This window comes from Lissotriton vulgaris, chromosome 5 (genome assembly GCF_964263255.1).
Source record: "Lissotriton vulgaris chromosome 5, aLisVul1.2, whole genome shotgun sequence".
Taxonomy (NCBI): domain Eukaryota; kingdom Metazoa; phylum Chordata; class Amphibia; order Caudata; family Salamandridae; genus Lissotriton; species Lissotriton vulgaris.
Genome location: NC_141693.1, coordinates 838147652 through 838170565, shown reverse-complemented (window position 1 = coordinate 838170565; position 22914 = coordinate 838147652). Strand labels below are relative to the sequence as shown.

The 22914-nt window shown below is 46.4% G+C and overlaps 1 protein-coding gene across 4 annotated transcripts in view; it reads right to left on the bottom strand.

Annotated features, from left to right (window-relative positions):
- Positions 1-22914, bottom strand: part of PDLIM1 (PDZ and LIM domain 1) — a 366558-nt gene that overhangs the window by 30258 nt on the left and 313386 nt on the right. For all 4 annotated transcript variants that reach the window (XM_086922379.1, XM_086922378.1, XM_086922376.1 and 1 more), the window contains one exon: positions 62-213. In XM_086922379.1, coding sequence (XP_086778505.1) covers positions 62-213 — 152 coding nt within the window. The remainder of the gene's footprint in view (positions 1-61; positions 214-22914) is intronic.

Here is a 22914-nt window from a genome sequence, read left to right as displayed (position 1 = left end):
TTGTCCGCAAGACATTATTCTGAGTTATGTGCATGGATTTGATGCAATTTCAAGAACTTACCTTTTTCTTCCGATTCCAAGATTTCCTGTAAAACCCTGAAAGAAGCAGATTGCCGGGGTGGCTCGTCTGTCTCCTGGTTCTCTTGCAGCATCTTGTAGACCTCAGACTCTTTGTTGATCACTCGAGTACTGGCAGGCGGCTCGTGTTCAGGGCTACATGGGATTGAAATAGGATGAATGTCAAACTAACAAAGTCAGGGTGCAATGCAACATACTGCAACGCTTAATGACATCAGGGCTTGAAAAGACAACTGCTCATTGTGCACTTTTAAAACAGATGTGTTCAAATAAAGTGAACATGCACCAATAAACACTGCCTGCTCAAATTGTACAAATTGAGCGCATCATTGTTTATTATTTATCATGCACCTGAGCAAGCAGACGCGAGGCATTATGCTGTAGATTCACCTGCTGTGCATACTCCTGCCATCTAGTGTTGGGCTCTGACATTGCAAGCTGGGTCACTCCAAAGTAGTTTCAGTTTTGAGAGGCCTTATGGTAATTCTGCTGAAACCTGCAAAGCACCAGGACACAGACTGCACCTTCTAGTTGTTATTTCCCCTTTTGGGTAAATGTTGGTTTGACTGTGTGAAGCACTGTAGTGTCTGAAGTGGAGACATCTTTTTTTGTGATGAATTACCCGAATAGTTATAAGAAGGCCACACGTGTTGTTGTGAACTTGCCTCTAGGGAAGTGGGTAGGGCACACGTGTATCTACAGCACTGCAAGCTGCAAACCAATTGTTGTAGATAAATATTGATTTCCTTTAGCAGCATTTTCGTCAGTAGATCACCTACTGGCCATGGACAGAAAATCAACAATCAAACTCTTAAAGCAGTTGGTTGAGAGCAGGGGTGAGAGATGTTTGGAATTACGTCTCAAGTACTGTTCGTCCAACGTCTGCATCTTGTTGTCCACACAGAAGTGTTTGGTGAAGGTGTAGACAGGTGCCCAAATAGCAGCTTTGCAAATCAATACTAATGGAATGCTGAATGTAAAAAATAGGACACCTTTTTTGTGCTCTTGGTATAGAGTGTGATGAATTTTACAGTACATTTGGGCCACAAGATCCTTTTCGGGGATTGGTTTGCAAAAGTAAGGCTGGTGAAACACAACAAATAATAGTTGCCTGGTCATTCTGATGGACTTGGTATGATCAACATAATAGATAAAGGCTCTTCTACATCCAAAATGTGTAAAGCCTTTTCCACATGCAGCTGTGGCTATTGAAAGAAGAAAGGCAATTTGATAGACTGATTAACATGAAAAGTAGATACTTTTGGTAAGAAGTGCGGATGTGTTCAAAGAACTCCTGTCCTAGTGCACATGGATGAAGGACTCTTCAACCAACAAAGTTTGAAATTCACTCACTCTACCGAGAGAGTTGACTGCTTCATAGAATGACACTTTCCATGACAGACGCTGCAGTGGACAAGAGTGCAGGGACTCAAAAGGCCCCCTAAAATGAGTGAGGACAATATTAATGTGCCAGGGATTGGTGGTAACCTAGGAGCGATTACTCTCTTAAGACCTTCCATACAGATTTTAACAACACTATTCTTTAAAACAGACTGGTGTTGTCAGTCTTGTAAGCAGGTCGCTATTGCAGCTATGTGGGCATGTACTGAAGAGTAGATAACTTCTGATTTCTGGAGTTCTAGCAAGTAACAATTGACAGTTGTACTGTGACCATTAAGGGGTGTCTGCAAGGATTATTATAGTTTCGCTGCATAATATGATTATGTGGTAAGCCTTCCGTCCTCTTTAAAAATGTGCATGTATTCGGCATGAAACTTTAAATATTTAAATGTTAGTCCCTCAGGTGCCAAATCCTTTGACTGCAAGCTCTGGGCTGTGATGAATTAACTGCTGATGTTGTATGAACAGATCTGGTCATGGGTGCAACTTTTAAGGAGTGTGAATGGTCAGTACCAGAAGTAGAAAGAACCATGGTAATTCAGCCCAGGCAGGAGCTATGAAGAGCAGTGTCATTAGTGCACATTTTTCTGACCAAATATACGGAATTAGTGGTAGCAAGGGAAAGGCATATGCAAATATCCCTGACCAGTTAATCTATAGGGCATTTCCCAGGGACTGCTGGTGACGGTTTGGCTTTCCGCTTTTTTGTATGTGGCAAACAGATTGATTTCTCGTGTGCCCTATTGTTGGAAGTAATAATTGATCTCCCACTTATGGGTTTGCTGTAGACCAGAGGTCTTCAATCTGTGGGGCGCGACCCCCAGGGGGGTCGTGAAGTCCTTGGAAGGGGGTCGCAGATTCTGTCAGGGGCATGCAATTCCTGGTGTTGGGCTGATCGAGGGTGCTCACGGCGGAGGCCTGTACCCTCCCCGCTCCCGCCTCCCAGCTACTCCGCCCCCCCGGCGCACTTCGCCATATATGGCGACCGTGCGAACGCGCAGCGGTCACGCGCAGCGGTCACACGCAGCGGGCGCGCCGTTTGTGCGCCGAAGGCGCGCCAAAGGTAAGCTTGTCTACGCCCGTCCGCGCCTGGACCGCGCCCAGTGCCAGGACCCCTGGCCCCCGAGGACCCCGGCCGACCCGCCTGACGTACACCGCCGCCACCCTCAGCGCACTCAACACCGGCCGACTCCCAGGATGCTACCAAGCCACACCACGACGCACCCACGGACCCTTCAGCTGCCACGCCTGCAAGTTCACCTGCATCCGGACCTGCCTCGCACCAGCACCCGCCAAGTCGAACACCAGCAGCACCCACCTCAGGTGCATCCTGCTCAACACCCGCTCCGTCCACAGACACGCCATCGAACTCTGGAACCTCCTCGACACCACAGCCCCTGACGTTGCCTTCATCACGGAGACCTGGATGAACGTCTCTTCAGCACCCGACATCGCCATCGCCATCCCAGAGGGCTACAAGATCACCCGGAGGGACCGCACCGCCAACCAGATGGGAGGGGGCATCGCCATCATCCACAGGAACACCATCCGCATCACGACCAGCACCGACAACACCCTGACCACCGCCGAACACCTACACTTCCAGATCCACACCGACCCGAAGACCACCCTCAGAGGCACCCTGATCTACCGACCTCCGGGACCACGCACCCAATTCAGCGAGGACATCGCCGACTTCGTCAGCCCGCATGCCCTCCCCTCCACTGACTACATCCTCCTGGGGGACCTCAACTTCCACCTGGAGAACAACCACGACCGCAACACCAGCACCCTGCTCGACAACCTCGCCAATCTTGGACTCAAGCAGCTGGCATCCACCCCCACCCACCTCGCCGGACACACACTCGACGCAGTCTTCTCATCCAGCACAGACATCGCCTTCAGCCACGCCACAGAGCTTCAATGGACGGACCACAGCTGTGTCCACTTCACCTTCAAAAGAACGACGACCCACCACCACCAGCAACAGGTTGCCCGCAGAAGCTGGAACAAGATCACAGCCGACCAGCTCGCCACCTCCTTGAGCCAGCACCCTCCTGCCAGCTCAGCGAACCTCAGCCAGGCCGCAGACAACCTCCCGAAGTGGATCAGCAACTGCGCGGACGAGCTCGCCCCACTGAGGACCCCGCCCAGCAGACCCGGCAGCAAGAAAGCCCCATGGTTCACCGACGAACTCAAGAGCTCCAAGAAGAACTGCCGAGCCCTCGAGAAAGTCTGGAGAAGGGAACCAACACCGGACAACAGGACCACCTTCAAGCTTGCCACCCGGAAGCACCACCAGCTGATCCGCGCCGCCAAGAAAACTGCATTCAAGGACCGGCTGGACAACAACGCACACAACTGCAAGGAACTCTTCAACATCGTGAAAGAGCTTTCCAACCCCAGCGCAGGAAACAACGACATCACCCCATCGCAAGACCTCTGCAACTCCCTCGCCTCATACTTCCACAACAAGATCGCGGACATACACAACAGCTTCAACAACCAACCAACGCACACCACGACCGAACCACCACCCCCCACCACCACCCTCCGTGCCTGGACTCCGATCAGCACCGAAGACACCGTCCGCACGATGAACTCCATCCACTCAGGATCTCCGACCGACCCCTGCCCCCACCACGTCTTCAACAAGACCGACGCTGTCATCGCACCCCACCTGCGAGACATCATCAACACATCCTTCGACACCGCCACCTTCCCTGAGAGCTGGAAGCACGCCGAACTCAGCGCTCTACTCAAGAAACCCACAGCGGACCCCACCGAACTCAAGAATTACCGCCCCATCTCGCTCCTCCCGTTTCCAGCCAAAGTCATCGAGAAGACCGTCAACAAGCAGCTGGCCGCCTTCCTTGAGACGAATGGATCCCTCGACCCCTCACAGTCTGGCTTCCGAGCCAACTACAGCACCGAGACCGCCCTCATCGCCGCCACCGATGACATCCGAGCCCTGATGGACAACGGAGAAACAGCGGCCCTCATCCTCCTAGACCTCTCCGCGGCATTCGACACTGTCTGCCACCGCACCCTAGTACAGCGCCTCAGCAACGTCGGAATCCAGGAGAAGGCTCTGGAATGGATCATCTCCTTCCTCGACGGAAGAACACAGAGAGTCCGCCTACCACAGTACAAGTCAGAGTGCACCGAAGTCATCTGCGGCGTCCCTCAAGGATCCTCGCTGAGCCCCACCCTCTTCAACGTCTACATGAGCCCCCTCGCGGCCATCGCACGCCAACACAACCTCAACATAATCTCCTACGCCGACGACACCCAGCTGATCCTCTCCCTGACCAACAGACCCCGCCGCCGCCAGAGCCAATCTGCACGAAGGGATGAAAGAGGTAGCCGAGTGGATGACGACCAGCCGCCTGAAACTGAACTCAGACAAGACGGAGGTCCTCATCCTAGGCTCTTCGCCCTCCGCCTGGGACGACTCCTGGTGGCCTCCCGCCCTGGGCACCGCACCCAAACCAACAGACCACGCACGCAACCTGGGCTTCATCCTGGACTCCTCCCTCTCCATGACCAGGCAAGTCAACACCGTCTCCTCGGCGTGCTTCAACATCCTACGCATGCTACGGAAGATCTTCTGGTGGATCCCCACCGAGACCAGGAAGACCGTCACCCAGGCCCTCGTCACCAGTCGACTGGACTACGGCAACGCCCTCTACGCCGGTACCACCGCCAAGCTCCAGAAGAGACTCCAGCGGATCCAGAACGCCTCAGCCAGACTCATACTCGACATCCCACGAACCAGCCACATCTCTGGACATCTCAGAGACCTGCATTGGCTCCCCGTCAACAAAAGAATCACCTTCCACCTCCTCACCCACGCACACAAAGCCCTACACGACCAAGGCCCGAGCTACCTCAACAACCGAATCAACTTCTACGCTCCCAAACGCCACCTCCGCTCAGCCAACCACGCCCTCGCCCCGCATCCGAAGAGCGACTACAGGAGGAAGGTCCTTCTCCTACCTGGCCGCCAAGACCTGGAACTCCCTCCCGACCGACCTGCGCCTGACCCAAGACCACCTCTCCTTCAGAAAGAAGCTGAAGACCTGGCTGTTCGAGCAGTAACGGCACCCCCCCACCCCCCAGCGCCTTGAGACCCTACGGGTAGGTAGTGCTACTATAAATGCCTTTGATTGATTGACCGAGGTGTGAAAAACATCAAAGGCTCATTAACAAGTAGAAGGTCTTTTAAAGACCTGTCAAGTACTCGGTGTGTCCCTGAAACGGTTTCAGCCGGGCTCACACACACGAGCTGGGGGAGGGGGGAAAGTGGGTGGGGTGTGGGCTCTGGGGGAGCAGGCTGTAGTGTAGCCCTTTGAGTATAATGGATGTTGCGTGCCTGGAGCTGTGGGTCCCGTGACACGTCCCCCCTCCCGCCCCCAGCAGGGTGGCACAGAGAGGCCCTCCCATGAGCGGGAAAGAAGGAAGAAGACACAGAGATACTGACCCCCCCTCCTACCCCCCATGAGAGAGTCACAGAAAAGGAGGGTGGATGAATGATGGATGGATGGATGGATGGATGTAAGGATGAAGGATGGATGGATATGTGAAAAGGTTGGTGAATGAATGATGAGTGGATGGATGAAAGGGTGGATGGATGGATGTATGAAAGGGTGGATGGATGGAAGGATGAAAGGGTGGATGGATGGATGGAAGGATGAAAAGGTGGATGAATGAATGAAAGGGTGGATGAAGGATGAAATGGTGGACGGATGAAGGATGGATAGATGAATGAAAGGGTGGGTGGATGTATGGATGGATAAAAAGTTGTATGGATGAATGATGCATGGATGGATGTGTGGAAAGGTGGGGGGATGAATGATGGGTGGATGGATGGAAGGGTGGATGGGTAGAGGATAGATGTATGGATGTAAGGATGAAAGGGTGGATGGATGAAGGATGGATGTATGGATGGAAGGATGAAAGGGTGGATGGATGAAGGATAGATGTATGGATGTAAGGATGAAAGGGTGGATGAATGGATGAAAGGATGGAAGGATGAAAGGGTGGACGGATGAAGGATGGATGGATGAAAGGGTGGATGGATGTATGGATGGATAAAAGGTTGCATGTATGAATGATGGATGGATGTGTGAAAAGGTGGGTGGATGAATGGTGGGTGGATGAATGATGGGTGGATGGATGGAAGGGTGGATGGGTAAAGGATAGATGTATGGATGTAAGGGTGAAAGGGTGGATGGATGGATGTATGGATGGAAGGATGAAAGGGTGGATGGATGAAGGATAGATGTATGGATGTAAGGATGAAAGGGTGGATGAATGGATGAAAGGATGTAAGGATGAAAGGGTGGACGGATGAAGGATGGATGGATGAAAGGGTGGATGGATGTATGGATGGATAAAAGGTTGCATGTATGAATGATGGATGGATGTGTGAAAAGGTGGGTGGATGAATGGTGGGTGGATGAATGATGGGTGGATGGATGGAAGGGTGGATGGGTAAAGGATAGATGTATGGATGTAAGGGTGAAAGGGTGGATGGATGAAGGATGGATGTATGGATGGAAGGATGAAAGGGTGGATGGATGAAGGATAGATGTATGGATGTAAGGATGAAAGGGTGGATGAATGGATGAAAGGATGGATGGAAGGATGGATGGAAGGATGAAAGGGTGGACGGATGAAGGATGGATGAAAGGGTGGATGGATGAAAGGGTGGATGGATGAAAGGTTGCATGGATGAATGATGGATGGATGTGTGAAAAAGTGGGTGGATGAATGATGGGTGGATGGATGGAAGGGTGGATGGGTAAAGGATGGATGTATGGATGGAAGGATGAAAGGGTGGATGGTTGAAGGATGGATTTATGGATGGAAGGATGGATGGAAGGATGAAAGGATGGATGGATGTGTGAAAGTGTGGGTGGATGAATGATGGATGGATGTGATGAGGTCTAACAGGCGCATTTATGGTTGTCAAAAGTTGATGATGAGGAGTGCCAGTTTCTAGAAACTTTTGTCGGAAGGGGGACCTTACGCCTAAAAAGGTTTTACAAGGGGGTCTTGGCATCAAAAAGTTTGAAGACCTCTGCTGTAGAATCTTTTTGAGGCAATATGCTAAGCCATTGTCCACCTCCAGAAACGTTCCAGCATCAAGTATACTGGATGATGAATGGCGAATGCCAAATTGTTTGTGTAGGTTTGCACAACAGAGCTGAGTGTGTGCTCCCTGTTTTTGTACATAATAAATGGTCATCATGTTTTTTGATAAAATAAGTACCACCCTAATGCAGATTGGCTCGAGTATATTCATGTGGAGGTGAGGGTCCTGTGGAGACCATTGTTTTAGGATAGTGAAATTGCTCATTGGAGCTACCTAACTCAGGAGGAAGGAATCTGTATTGATGATCGCTTGAGGCTGTGAGTGGTGAAATAACCTGCCCGGTAAGAAGTTATTTTTGTTCCACGACTGCAATTTGAGCTCTTCCCATTTCTCACTCTCTTGTAATCATGGTCTGGCAGGACACTACTGAAGAGGGCACATGTGTAACCAGGGGTTTGGGACTAAGGTGTTAGATTTGAAATGTTCTTCCCGTAATGCACAGACTTGAAGTGTTCCCAAAGCAACAATTATGCTCCACTCCGTGTTAAGATAGCATTCATTGCGCCATCTTTCTTGTCGCCATCTTGTTTCGTAACTGAGATCGAGCTCCTGTTTTATAACGCTTGCCTCAGCAGAAAGGCTGCCTCTGCACCTCTAGCTTGTATTACTCAAGGTTGAAGCTTCGCTGCACTAATGAATGTACGATCTATTGTTGCATACCTTTGCTATTAGGTAAACCCGTTTCCACATCTTAGAATGGTAGGCACTGACTGAGTGGCCTTTGGGTCGAGATAGCATGTACTCAGCCCTGTGCCATGGCTCATCCAGGTTTGCCTTGTTTGTTCACCATGACCGGAGCTGGAAAATTCCAGTTTCGGCGGGACTTTAGAGGTGTTGGAAATGTATATTTTGTGTTACCGTGTGGACGAGAGTCAGTCATTTGGCAGGCATCTCAGGAGACTGGGAAGACTGGGCTCCGCTGCAGCGTATTAGTAATAAACTAACTTGTTTGTATTCTCTACTGTCTGACCGACTCTTTATTTATTGGGAAGGCAGACAGGTGGTGTTGAGTGACTCGGGTTACCCCAATCGGGTCCCTTCCTTCATTTGGCGCCCGAACAGTGACTCCATCGGATGTCCCATCCCTGCCTGCAATCTGGTGTGGAGGATGGGGTCCCATCAAGTCGGACCTGCGGATCAGGGATCCCCACACGACGGAGCTTAGTTCTCGCAGCTGCCCCGCCTGTCTGATTGGGCGGCGCCTCGTCTAGTGGTCATCCCAGCTGGGGTCCAGAAAGGCGAAACCCTTGGAATTGGTCGTTAGGCCCGAAGAGTCGGCAGTGGAGAATAACTTTGTTCAACCTGTGTGCTCCAGGTGAGTTTGTCTTGATTCTTGGTAAATATGGCACCGTCTTGAATAATTTTGGATACAGTCTGGAGACCATTTCTTGGTTTGTTTGTGAATCTGATAGGTCTGCGGATTGCTTTGGAGATACAGGGTGTCTGTGGACCCTCTGTTAGGCTACTTGGTGAATTTGGCTTTTTCTTGAAAACACCAGGGGTTTGATTAATGTTTGGGACTTGTGATGTGGAATCTGATTTGGAGAACTGTCTGCGGAGCGTTTTTTTGGCCTTTGAGCATTCAGTATGGTCCGAGGACGGACCTGTGGGATGGAATTGGGAAGTCACTTGTCAGGTACAAGTAGCAAATTTGTTTCTCTTTATTCTTGAAGATGCCCTGTTTTAGCAAGTCCTGTTGTTTGGGGTGCCGTTGTTCTTCTGCTGATGCTCGATTCGAAGAGAGGAAGCATGCGCCTCCAGAAGGCACCCCAAACTTTACCACGTATGTTAAGCATGACCTTGGCCCTATTATGTTTAGTACATTATGGCACAAATATACAAGGGGCAACGCTGTGTTACAGTGGCTTTTGACAGGTACTTTTGATGAACAGAAATTGTACTTCTTGCAGGATAAATTGTTTGCAAAAAGAAGCAGGCAGTCAATGTTTGACTATCTTCAGGTATGGCAAAAGGAAGCGAAGCAAAGATGGATAAGAGTGGAGAAGGAGGCCTGGAGAGGGAAGACGCAGACAGTAACGCAAAAGGGCTATAGCATATGAGAGAGAGAAGATAGAGAAGGGTATAAAGTGTGCTGACCGGAAGTTTAGATTGCAATGTGATAATCTTATGTTACAAAGGAAGAAGGCGATCCCTTTGTGGAGGATCTGTTAGATGTGTGGCTGCCACCTCCTTATGCCATGCAAAGGGTATATACAGCAGCCCCGCCGACCCAGCACCTTGCCTCCAATGCTCCTGCCTCCGGTTCCCCTTCCCCTGACTCAGCTGCTTCAGATGGAGCACCCCTTATTTCCCCTTCGGCTGAGACTGCAGTAATTTTAGGCCTATCTGCTGTGCCAATTGCACTTGGCTCTTTCCTACCTGTCTTGCTCACACCCACCACACAGACATTGGTATCTCCAGTTCCCGTAACATCTACAAGTGTGTTCTCCTCACTTCCTTTCCTTGCCCTTGTTGTATGCTGGCACACCAGTGCGGGGACTGGATGATGAGGATCGAGAGGCTTCTAAGGAAAGAATGGGGTGAGTGTTAATTCGGTCTGATCTGGGTGATGCAGAGAAGATGATGGTTGGTGGCTGTCCAGGCCGCTCAGGGGTCCCGGAGTCCGATTTACAGTGTGGAGGATGTGTGGAGTGTGTTTAAAGATTATGAGCCGTTCGTGCAACAGCATGCCCTCAAGCATATGTTGGCTACCCTGACTGGGCTATGGGAGCAGTGTTTTAATGGTGTTGCCCCCCAAATTATCTATGATATTCGGGACAGTGGGTATCCAGCTGTCATGGCCCCTAATTATGTTTTTAGTAATTTTACCAGGATGATTGGATACAGAGGCAGGTCGATCCAAAAGAGCCTGATTGCAGTGTTCCAGTTCCAGATGAGGGAAGTGCATCCCATCTACCACCCCGAAATACCAGAGTTTCGGAATGGGCAGGACCAAGTCATCAGGCTGCGAGTAGAGGCCCGATTCCAGGAACAGTGGGTTTATACTCCGTGGAGTAGGAGTTAGGTTTTGTTTCTTAAGACTCAGTTGCCCAACCCTAGAAAAAAATCAGACTGCTTAATACCAAACATTGACAGAGGCTTTGTCTTCGACGGTGATGACGCTGGCTGATATTGAGATGTTTTTCGGTTTGCTGTTGCCGGTTGACATTTGGCGGCAGGTGCACACGCAGGACCACGTAGTGGAGTTGGGTGGCACTTGGGGTGGGATCAGGGCATGGGATAAAGAGAGGAAGCCTGGCAAGAAGCCCAAGGCTGAGATACTAGCTTTGCCGGGTCGAATTATCACGTATATGAACTTCTTGATCCCACCTAGAAGCATAGACTGGGATAAGTTAACAGCATGTCGCCAGATGAAAGTGTATCTGAATTTTTCACTAAGTTTGAAGTGGTGTTTTTGGATTGTAGCAGACAGGATTTGTGGATGGAGGGAGTTGTCCGGCCGTTTGTTAACAAGTTGGTTACAAACTTTCTTCCTGAGATCGCAACTCGGTTGCAGGCTTCGGAAAGCACTTGGACTACCTCCTCCCCATCGGTAATATTAAGTATGGCAGTATTACGAGCACAGAGAGAACGAAGAGAAGGAGAAGGTAGAGAAGAAAAATAAGGAGTTGAAGACGAAGGTGTTGATGCAACAGGCATCCCGAGGCAATGGTAGAGGACGGGGCATTGGTCCGTCCCGGCAGCTGCCACACACCAGCAGGAATACTACACTTGTGGGGCTGAACCAGTGCACGTATTGTAAGGAGAATGGGCATTGGTGTAGTGAGTGCCTGACGCAGTCACAAAGAGTTGAGGCTCCGAGGGGACGGGAGTCCAAATGACGACAATGAGGAGCAGGTGGCTATGGCGCAGGCCGGGAAGGAGAGGAGTAGCCAGGTCGGTCTAAGCAGAACTATTTTGAAGACCCAAGGAGGAGACAGTATTACCATGATGATTATGATTTGGACGAAGTGACGGGACATACCCACGGCTAGGAAAGCCAGGGGCAGGGTGAGGGATCAGTTCAGATCCCTGTGGATCAGCAGAGATTCTATGTTACTGCTGAAATGCAGGGCTCAGTGAAGAAATTCCTGGTGGACACAGGTGCAATGAATAGCTGTGTTTCTCGTTCACTGGTGCCTGGGGCAGCCATGTCTGGCCAAAATTACGTTTCAGTAGGCTTCTCAGGTATACTGGTTGTGAGCCCCATCTCTAAGCCACTGGCCCTGACTATCAGTCCTTTTACAGCAGATTTGCCCTTCTTAATGACATCTAACTGTGGAGAGAATTTAATGGGTTTAGACTTGAAGTTACATGCAACAATTTTGTGCTCCCCGGATGGAGTCTATATGACCATAGGACCCAATGTAATGATTTCTAAGCAGTGTTTGTCAAAAGATGAGCCCCTTCCCGCTGAGTTTAAGGAGGTGCCAACGACAGTATGGGCTACAGGTGATACGGATGTAGGGCTGTTGCAGATACCTTCAACCACCATCAGAGTTAAGGACAATGCTGTTCCGCCTCGTCTTTACCAGTACTATATACCAAAGGCAGAAGAACGGGTGCTGCTGCAGATTATACCTGATTTGATTGTGTCTGGGGTTGTTGAGGAGACGACTGCAAATGTGTGCAATAGCCCTATTCTTCCCATCTTAAAAAGGGCACCGTCGGGTTCCTCAGATGATCACCCCGATGTCTACCGCTTTGTGAATGACCTGCATGAGGTGAATAAGACTGTGGTCCCCCATTTCCCTGTTGTCCCTGACAGGGCTGCTCTCCTGACCACGATTCCTCCCTCTGCCACATTATTTCCTGTCATTGATTTGAAGAATGCGTTCTTTAGCATCCCCATACACCCAGATAGCAGGTATCTGTTTGGGTTTTCCCTGACCGGCAGAAGAATTAGATTCTGTCTGACTCCTCAGGGCTATACTGAAAGCCCTAGTATCTATAGCCAAGCTTTAAAAAGCCAATTGGACTCCCTCGTCCTTCCCTCGGGTAATGTCCTATTGCAGTACGTGGACAACCTCTCAATAGCTTCAGATAATGAAAAGGGTTGCAAGGATGCAATGGTTACATTATGATTAAATTTGGCCCATCATGATCATAAAGTGTCCCTTTCTAAATTTCAATATTGTCGACAGGAGGTCATCTACTTAGTCTCCTTCCCTCCTTCGACAGTAGGTGACCTAACACCCGAGCGCATTGCTGCTATAACTAAGATGCCCATCCCTAAGACGCAACTGGCTGTGCGAACCTTTATAGGTATTTCTTTGTATTGCCACCACTGGAACCCTAACTTTGCTTTACCGATAAAGTCCTTGCTGTGCCTAACCACTAAAGATGTGTATAAACCACTGCCTAGGATGCATGACTGCCAGCATGCTTTTGAGCAACTAAAAATAGCGCTCTTCTCTGCACCTGTGCTTCGCACTCCAGACTATCATAAGCCGTTCGTGTTGTACGTACACGAAACGGTTGGCTGCGTGCTCTCTGTCCTAACACAGGCCTTTGGAGGCAAGCAAAGATTGTGTGCCTATTTCTCTGCTCTACTTGACAACGTCACCAGAGCCCTCCTAAGCTGTTTGAGAGGGGTAGCGGCTGTGGCCATCTCTATCCGACAATCGGCAGGGCTCGTCCTCAATACTGATCTCACAGTCATGGTCCCCATGCTGTGGACACACTTTTGAACAGAACAAAGGCGCTGCACCTTACCAGTGCACGTCTGACTGGCTATGAGCTGACACTATTTGCACCACATGTCACCATTAAAAGATGTGCCACCCTGAACCCAGCCACGTTACTACCCCTCCCTTCTGAGAGTGAGGAGACGGAGGTGCGTGATTGCATCTTTCGTACTGAGGAAGAGATGAAGGGACGGGTAGACCAGACTGATGTTCCCTATCTGAACCCCAAGGGGAGCTATACCTCGATGCCTCTTGTTTTAAATTACCAGATGGCACATTAATAGCGGCCTATGCTAGCACCACCCAACGTACTGTAGTTGAGACATCACAAACTCCCTATCAATCAGCGCAAGCTTCAAAGTTGGTGGTCCTTCTTCATGCCTGCAAGTTGAGTGAGGGACTGGCTGTAAATATATATATATATACTGACAGCCAGCATGCGTTTGGCGTGGCTCATAATTTTGGGCGGCTTTGGGCGGAGAATGGAATGAGAATACAGAATGGACCACTAATACACAGACATTTGTCAGACCTGGTACTCCCTAAGAAATTAGCAGTCAAATCAAATAAGACTTTATTTCGGTTAATATTTCAAACCATAAAAAGTACATGCATTGATTACATTTTCAAAATTGCACAACAATACATTATTAAAAAACATTATACACAAATATCGTTAAAAATCATCATGATTGTTAGTTAGCAAAAGTGTCCTACTGGTCCTGATCATAGATCTAAGCAAGTTCTTATTCTCAGTGCAAGTTTTAAAAACGACAAAATATGGAGTACACAATCCTGGTGCAGGAGCTGCAAATACATGAGGGCAGGTCTAATTTGTTTAAAATCCAATGTTCTCAGCAAATCAACAAGAAAGTAACGTCTGGGATAATCATAAAACCTACATAAAAATATAAAATGTAGCATGTCCTGAGGAGACTTCCCGTCGCAGCCACAGGGAGCTACATGTTTGCTAAAAATGTCTGATTTGGGTCTTATTAAAAGCTGCTGAAAAGTGTTAGATCTGAACCTAGTCAGCAAGAACTTTTCATGTGAGCTAAAGGCGCAAGCCAGGTAGGGCTCCATTCCACCACACGACTTTAGCATGATAAACTTTCTGACACTTGTTTTCAGCACTTCCACACTTTCTCTGTCCGCCAATTTAAACTTGAGAAAGGCTCTTTTGACCGCTGTTATGTCCCCCTTCACAATACCACTCGGATGGGAGAACAGTTTAGGGCACCCCAGCATTTCAAAGCAAGATTTCAAGTATTTTAGCCAGGGGATGCGCATACAGCTATCCTGAGATGTTACATCCCGTACAATCTGGTGAGTGAGTGGTATCTCTTTGTTAAGCCACAGAGAGACCCAGCAGATCAGGGGCTTCAGTGCTAGATTATCGCATAAAAACGGTGTCCCTAACTCCTCATGCACAACAAGGTTCGGGGTACTCGCGGGAACACATAGTAACCGTTTAAAAAAGGTGTTTTCGATAACCTGTAATTGAGTATTTGACACATAGCCCCACAGTTCACTACCGTATACTGCCGTCGCTACAGACTTGGCATTATATAACTTAATCATTGCAGTTATTGGTTTCTTTCCTATCTTTTTCGCAAGATTAAGGATAGTTCCATTAACCCTCAACATATCATTTTTCTTCTTCACCAGATGAGGGGCCCAACTTAACTTCGAGTCAAATAGCACACCCAGATAGGAAAAAGTCTCTGTTACCGGAATGGGGCTGTCATCAAGCTTAAATACAAAGTTCTTTCTTGGGCGTTGGCCAACCTGCATTATATAGGACTTAGAATTATTGACCATTAAATCCCTATCAGACATGAAAACATTAAAAGCAGTTAAAAGTGCCTGAAGCCCCTTCTCCGTACGCGAGATTAAAACCGCGTCATCCGCGTATAACAGCACAGGGATGCCCCTTCTTCCTACTCTGGGGCAGTCAGCCTGTATAGATTGTAGAGCTGCATCCAAATCGTTAATATAAAAATTAAAAAGAAAAGGGGCAAGAATACATCCCTGACGTACTCCTTTATTTATCATAAACTTGTCAGTGGTGTCCCCATTAGATGAATATCTTACATTGGCACTAGTTTGATGGTGCATATCCACCAGGAAGTCGACAATCCCAATGTCGACTCCCCTCGCCCTCATGTATTGCCACAGCCTCCCCCTGTTAACACAGTCGAAGGCTGACGACAGGTCCATGAAGGCGAGGTGGATCGTGCCCTTCTGGGCCACCGTGTATTTGCTGAGTATGAGGAATAAATTAAGACACTGAGTAATCGTGGATCTGCCCTCACAGAATCCATATTGAGATATAGACATGACATTATTTGCAGTTGCCCAACTAGTGATTCTCCTCAACAGAACTCTCCCGATAACTTTAACCTTTGAATCAATTAGGGAGATTGGACGGTAGCACGATGGGCTACCCCTGTCTCCCTTTTTGAAAACCGGGACAATGGTTGACAACCCCCAGGTCACTGGGCATCCTACCACTGTGGCAGCATTAAAAACCGCCAACAAGATAGGGGCCCAGAAGTGTGGTCTGGACTTAAATAAATCAGGGGGGATGCCATCTGGGCCGGGAGCTTTGTTTGATGTCAGACCTTCTATGGCTTCAAACACTTCGCCACACTCAAACCTAAGTACTCCTTTAGATTCACTGGGATAGCTCTCACCAATACCAGGGTCGACTGAAAAGTACAGAGATTCAAAGTGACGAAACCAATCCTCTTTCATTATACAGCACTCCAACCCATCCCCCGGTTGTTCTGACAGGAATGGTTTTTTTACTAACTGCCAGAACTTTGTGCTACTATTTAAAATCTCTGGGTCCAAAAGCTCATTCCAGGCCTCCACACGCAAAGTCTCCTTATGTGTTTTAAGGGAAGACTTATAAACTTTGCGGCAGAGTCGGATATTCTCCTGGTTCCGTGGTACATCTGCCAATGCTGCCTTCAGGTTACGGGCAGCTTTTGAGCACTCTTGGTTAAACCACCTTGGCCCGCATTTCTCTAAGTTTCCCTTAGATGGTTTCGTGAGTAACCCTGAAACTTTCCCCGCCAGAGCTTGATAGGCATTAAGGACCCCCACCGGATCTGTCCCTGTACAATTAACAATTTCATCTGCACAGGATTCCTCTATAGTTTTATACAGAAGGTCTGGGGTGATAGTTGACCACTTTAAGCGCCGCCTCCCCTCAGTCGTAGTCAGATTACTTTCAAGGCGTAAGGGCATGACATCTGAGAGGCCAAAACCCCTGAGACATACCACAAGGGGGTTATGATCACTAAACTCACTTTTGCTAATATCAAAGGATTCTAAGAAAGGCAACAGAACTTCAGAAAATAGCATGTGGTCAATAAAGGTGCCTCTACCATGCCCCTTAAAAGTCGGAGTGTCAAAGCTTTTACCGGGATCTCTAATTTCCATGCCCATTGTTAAAACTAAATCATTCATCATGGAATTACAAAATTCACCCTCTGCTGTAATTGCAAAATGTAGCCCATCTGCTCTATTGCAGTTTAGATCCCGTATACATTTCCTAAGGGGATCGCCACAGAGGTGCACATTGAAATCTCCCATGACCATTAGATTAAGGCTGTGTTTCTTCATGGAGACATTAATATATTCATCTAGTACAGTCAGTTCGTTAAGTGCTAGGGTGGTATTAGTAGCATTGTAAAAGTTAACCAGTCCAACCCTATTACTCTTGGCAGACAAAACAATACCCTGGACACATAAACGTTGGACATTAATGGTGAGGATACTTGAGGTTATCAAAACAGAAACAAAGATCATTAATCCTCCCTTTGGTCTTCCTCTATTAGATGAAGTTGCTGGCACAGAGAACGCTTTATAACCTTCTAAGAACATTTCACACTCCACATCCCAAGTCTCTTGGAGACAGATAACCTTAAATTGTTTAATGAAGGAAACCCATTTTTCATCTGCCATTTTAGTTGCTAGACCCGCAACGTTCCAAGACACAATATTCATACATTTATTGGGCTCCTGTGGGTTGGTAGAGTCAATATTGCATGTAAGTTCAGCTACATTTAATCCATCCTTGCCCACAGGTACTTTATGTCAGTCACACATATCAAGACCGGACAAGAGTTCGTATCTGTTATGTGTGTTGACGTTATAGGCCATCTGGCGTTGCCCACTGTGGTATCGTGTTGGTGCTGTGCGCGTGTGTGTCTCGTGTTGTGGTGCGTGTATGTGTATGTATGCGCGTGTGTGTATGTCGCGTGTGGAATGCATGGAATGTATGCCAGTGTGAATGCTGTGGGAGTCAGTTACTGGAAGGGAGGACGGAGGAAGTACTATCGTGTTGCTGTATCGCCTTCTACTTGAATGTTAATAAAGAACAATTGAAGAACCTACTTGCCTACAGGATCCTTCTTACAATACATGGCGACGAGCGGGATTTGGCAGCAGCAACATCGATTTTCTTAAAAAAAAAAAAAAATTTCTATCTTAATTCCGTTGGATTATTGAATATTGGATTATCTAACTCTCACTTGCTAACGATTACTACTAAGAATCTTTCAACAACAGTGAGTAGCAATTGGCAGAACTTGTATTTTGTGGAAAGTGAAAAGTTTACCTTCTTTAAACGATCTACGGCAACGTATGGTGCATCTTTTGAACTGGACTCGTGAATGAACAGTTGCGCGTGCGGATGAACCTATAGTCTTCCCGTAGCCGTTTGTCATCGTCACGTGATATTGTCATCACGTATCACGCACAACGTGTGGCCATTTTGGATGTATTTTTTTGGTATCATTGCAACGCGTCAACAGATTAACATAGCGTCTGAGCAACGCGATCAACATAACATCAGAGCAACGCGTTCGACACAGCATCTAAGCAACGCGTTCAGATGTCAATTTTAAATAAATACATATACGGCGTTTATAAGCAAAATTAACGCTGGCCATCCAGTTGATTCTACGTTGTGGGTAACATCTTTATGTACTATTTTAACGTTATTTTTTTTACTACAAGTACAAAACCTTATTCATTTTCCACACTATGTAGACTTTGGTGAACTTTTTGTACAAGGAAAATTGCATATTAACGTGGACTTTGGTGAACTGTTTGCGCAAGTATCTGCAAAGCATTTTTTTTTTTCTTTTTCTTCATTTTTGCAAGTGTTAAATTGTATTACCTTATATCGTAATTGTAATGTCTTCAATTCATCCACCTCCATTTTTTCTGGCGGAATCTGGTGAACCTCCTATTGCATGGGATCTTTGGATTGATATGTTTGAGGCTTATGTTGAAGTGTTAAATGAAGAGGAATCTTCTCAAGATAGGAAGGTATCACTACTTAAACATAGATTAGGTGCTGTAGGTTTGAGGGAGTTCAAAAATCTACCGAAAATTGAAAATGCTGGTGATATGGGTGCTTATCAATGTGCCGTCAAACAGATGCAGGAAAGATTTGGAAGAAAAATTAACGTAGTGATGGAAAGGTTTAAGTTTTATTCAAGGGCTCAAAAAAGTGATGAGTCAATTGATCAATTTGTTTCTGCTCTGAGGGGTTTAGCAGTCACCTGCGAATTTGAAACCATCACATACGATCAGGTTTTGCGGGACCAAATCCTTATGAAGACTAAATCTAAAAAAATCCAGGAGAAATTATGGTCATCTGGCAGCACTTCATTGAAAAATGCAATTGAAGTTGCTAGAGGTGTAGAAATTTCTGACCAATGCATTCGTGAAGTTAGAAATGAAAAAAATGATAGTGATTCTACATCAATTAATGCTGTGAATAGGGTTGATAATTATAAACCCAAGACTGATAGTAAGACTGATAGTAAGATGACTAGTTATTCATCTTATTCTAATAAAAAGGGGAATGAAAAAACTTATGTAAAAACTGGTGAATCAAAAAAGTTTGCGTGTTTTAGATGTGGGTCTTCGACTCATCTGGCAAATTATAAGTGGTGTCCAGCTCTTGACAAAATATGCACTAATTGTAAAAAAAAGGGACATTTTACTAGAGTTTGTCGGGATTTCAAAGCTAAGGTTAACTATTTACAAAATGATGAACAAGATGACATTAATTGTGTTCATGCTAATAATCAAGACGATGCCTTCTACGTTGTAGGCGATGTATGTAGTATACAAGACGAATCTCTTAAAGGGACAAATAAGGTAAAAAAATTACCGTCATGCCTTGTCACCATTGATGGTTTGGAAGTAAAGGTCATGGTAGACTCTTGTGCATGGTACACCATTATGGGTATGGATTTGTTTAAATCCCTTTGGCCTACTAGACCATTATTAGGTCCTGATGTATGACCTGGTAGTTACACTGGGCATAAAATACCTTTAGAAGGGTTCATAATTGCTAAAATAACCTTTGGCTGTAATTCGTGCCAGGGTAAAATTTATGTGGCCGACAAAGGTGCAACGATTTTGGGGTGGCCACACATTTTTGATTTGGGCATGAAAATCGACCCCAGACGAGAATGTCCTGTGTATTCTATTCAGGATGAATGCATTGAGAATAATACTTATTCAAACCTACAAGAAAAATTTCCTGATGTATTTTCGAATGGCATTGGCAAAATGGTTGGGTTCAAACATAAAATAATATTAAGAGAGGGCGCATGTCCTATTCGACAAAAACTTAGGAATGTTCCCATCAGCTATAGGGAGAAGTTAGGTGAGATACTTAAGAAACTATGTAGTGATGGCATTGTTGAACCTGTTGAAAGCTCGGATTGGGTTTCGCCAGTCGTAATTTCGCTTAAATCCAATGGCGATTTACGAGTGTGTGTGGACCTAAGATGTTTAAATGAAGCTATCTGGGTGGACACATTTCCTCTTCCTAATTTGCAGGAGCTTACATCGTCTGTTGGTGGCTCATCTTGGTTTTCCAAGATAGACTTAACCAGTGCGTACCATCAAATTGTATTAGATGACGATTCTAGACATTGCACTGCTTTCATTACTACAGAAGGAATGTTTAGGTATAAACGAATGCCATTTGGTCTCGCCAGTGCATCTGCTGTATTCCAAAGGGAAATGTGCAGAGTTTTACAAGGTATTGAAAATGCTAAGGTCTTTCAAGACGACATTTTAATATATGGGAAAGATAAAGAATGTCACGATAAAAGTTTATTTGAGGTTTTAGATGCATTGAGAAGAAGTGGGTTGACCATTAAAAACGAGAAATGTGTATTTGGGAAATCTGAAGTTGAATACTTAGGACATGTGATATCTAAGGATGGGATTCGACCTAAAATCAGTCATGTTGATGCTATCTTAGCTGTTCCGGAGCCTACTAGCAAAGAGCAATTGATGTCATTCCTTGGACTCACAGAATTTTATTCACGTTTTATTGAAAACTATGCTTCAAAAGTTGAACCCTTGAGATCGTTATTAAAAAGAGGTGTAGTTTTTACATGGGGTGAGCAACAAAAGACATGTTTTGAGGAAGTGAAGAAGGAAATAGTCACTACTCCTTGTCTGAAACCTTTTTTGCCAACGGCTGAATGCGTGTTATCTGTGGATGCGTCTGGTTATGGAATTGGGGCTGTATTTTCCCAGCGGGTTAAGTCTGAAAAATGGGTAGTAGCGTATGCTTCACGCACCTTGACCCAAGCGGAGCGGAACTATTCCGTGATTGAGAAAGAATTATTGGCTGCTTCATGGGCAGCTGAAAGATTTCGAATGTATGTATGGGGGAGGAAATTTAAAATTTGCACGGATCACAAACCATTGGTGAATATTCTAAGACCTGAGGGAGGAAAAAACTTAACCCCAAGGTTAGCTCGCTTAGCTTCAAAGCTGCAAATGTTTAATTTTAGCATAGAGTACATTCCGGGTAAAGATAATGTAGTTGCGGATGGTTTATCCAGGTTACCCAATGTGGATTCTAAGGAAGTTGCAACCAATACTGATTGTGAAATAGCATTTACTACTAAGGATGTATTTCTTGTTGGGACTCAGGATGCCATTAGTGGTATCTCTGAAACATCATGGATGAATGAGATGGAGAAGGATGTAGTTCTGAAGGAGATTAAACGTTTTATAGTTGAGGGTTGGCCAAGAGAGTCCAATTTACGTGGTGAATGTGTTGCATTCTCTAAGATTAGAGATGAATTGTGTATTGTCAATGATATTATCCTTAGAGGCGACAGGATTGTTCCCCCTGTGGGTTTAAGGAAAGATATTGCTGAGAAAAGCCATTTAGGACATGGTGGTATGTCCAGTTCGAAAAGGAGGGTCAAAGAGTGGTTTTGGTGGCCAGGGTTGGATTCTATGGTGGACCGATTGGTAAGGGATTGCAAGATTTGTGGTACTAGTGATAAAGTGGTTAAACCATTACAAGTACCATTAACCATGGTAGAATTACCTGAATACCCGTGGCAGAAAGTAGCTATTGATTTTATGGGGCCATTTTCTGCTTTATCATCTATGGACTGTTATGCCATTGTACTAGTCGATTATTATTCAAAATGGCCCGAAGTAAGAATGGTAAGTGGGATGTCATCCGATGTAGTTATTGAGTTTTTAGAGGATGTATTTTCAAGAGAGGGTATTCCTGAAATACTAGTTTCAGATAATGGTCCCCAATTTGTATCACAGAAGATGGAAGAATTTTTACAAGTGATGGGTATCAAACACATTAAATCTTCATTATATCACCCAGAAGGTAACGGCCAAGTTGAACGCTTCAACAGAGTGGTTAAAGAAGCTATTGAATTGGCATTGAGTGCAGGGTTGCCTTGGAGGAAAGCTTTGCAAGAGAGGCTGACTGCTTATCGTGTTACCCCCCATTCAGCTACAGGGAGAACACCTTTCGAGATCTTGAGGGGTAGGAAACCTTTCTCTGGGTTGGTGCCATGGTGGTTGAGGAAAAGAAATGATAAAATGCAATGCAACACTAGGAATATTGATAAAGAAGTCAGATCTGAGGTTAAGAGGTATCAAGATCGCAACCAGCAGTATCATGGTAGTAGACATGCTTGGCCTTTAGTTAGGATTGGTCAGTTGGTTAGGGTGAAGAACCCTAGGAAGGTGTTGAAGGGTGAAAGCGTATGGTCTAAACCTTTAAGAGTAGTAAAAGTTTTTGGTAGTGCTGTTGAATTAGAAGATGGTAAAAGATGGAATTTTCGCCAATTGAGTCTTTGTAATGAGAGGAGTGGTGTGGTTGGTGCACATCATGATGGTGGGTCTTGTAGCGGTTATTTATTAGGTGATGATTTTGGCCTAGTAAAAGAATTGGAGTTACCTAGTGATGCAAGTAGTTGTAGTACAGGTAGTTGTAGTACCGATTGTGAGCCTGGTTATGGTGTTGGGGATGTTGGTGATGTTGGACCTTCTTCCTCTCATTCCGGCGTTGATGATGAGTGTCTTCGACGTAGTGATAGAGTAAGGAAGTTGCCTGTCCGGTTTTCTGATTACAGATTAGGATGATTCTGTTGTGGGTACTTAGACTCTTTGAGGAGGAGGGTGTGTGGTATCGTGTTGGTGCTGTGCGCGTGTGTGTCTCGTGTTGTGGTGCGTGTATGTGTATGTATGCGCGTGTGTGTATGTCTCGTGTGG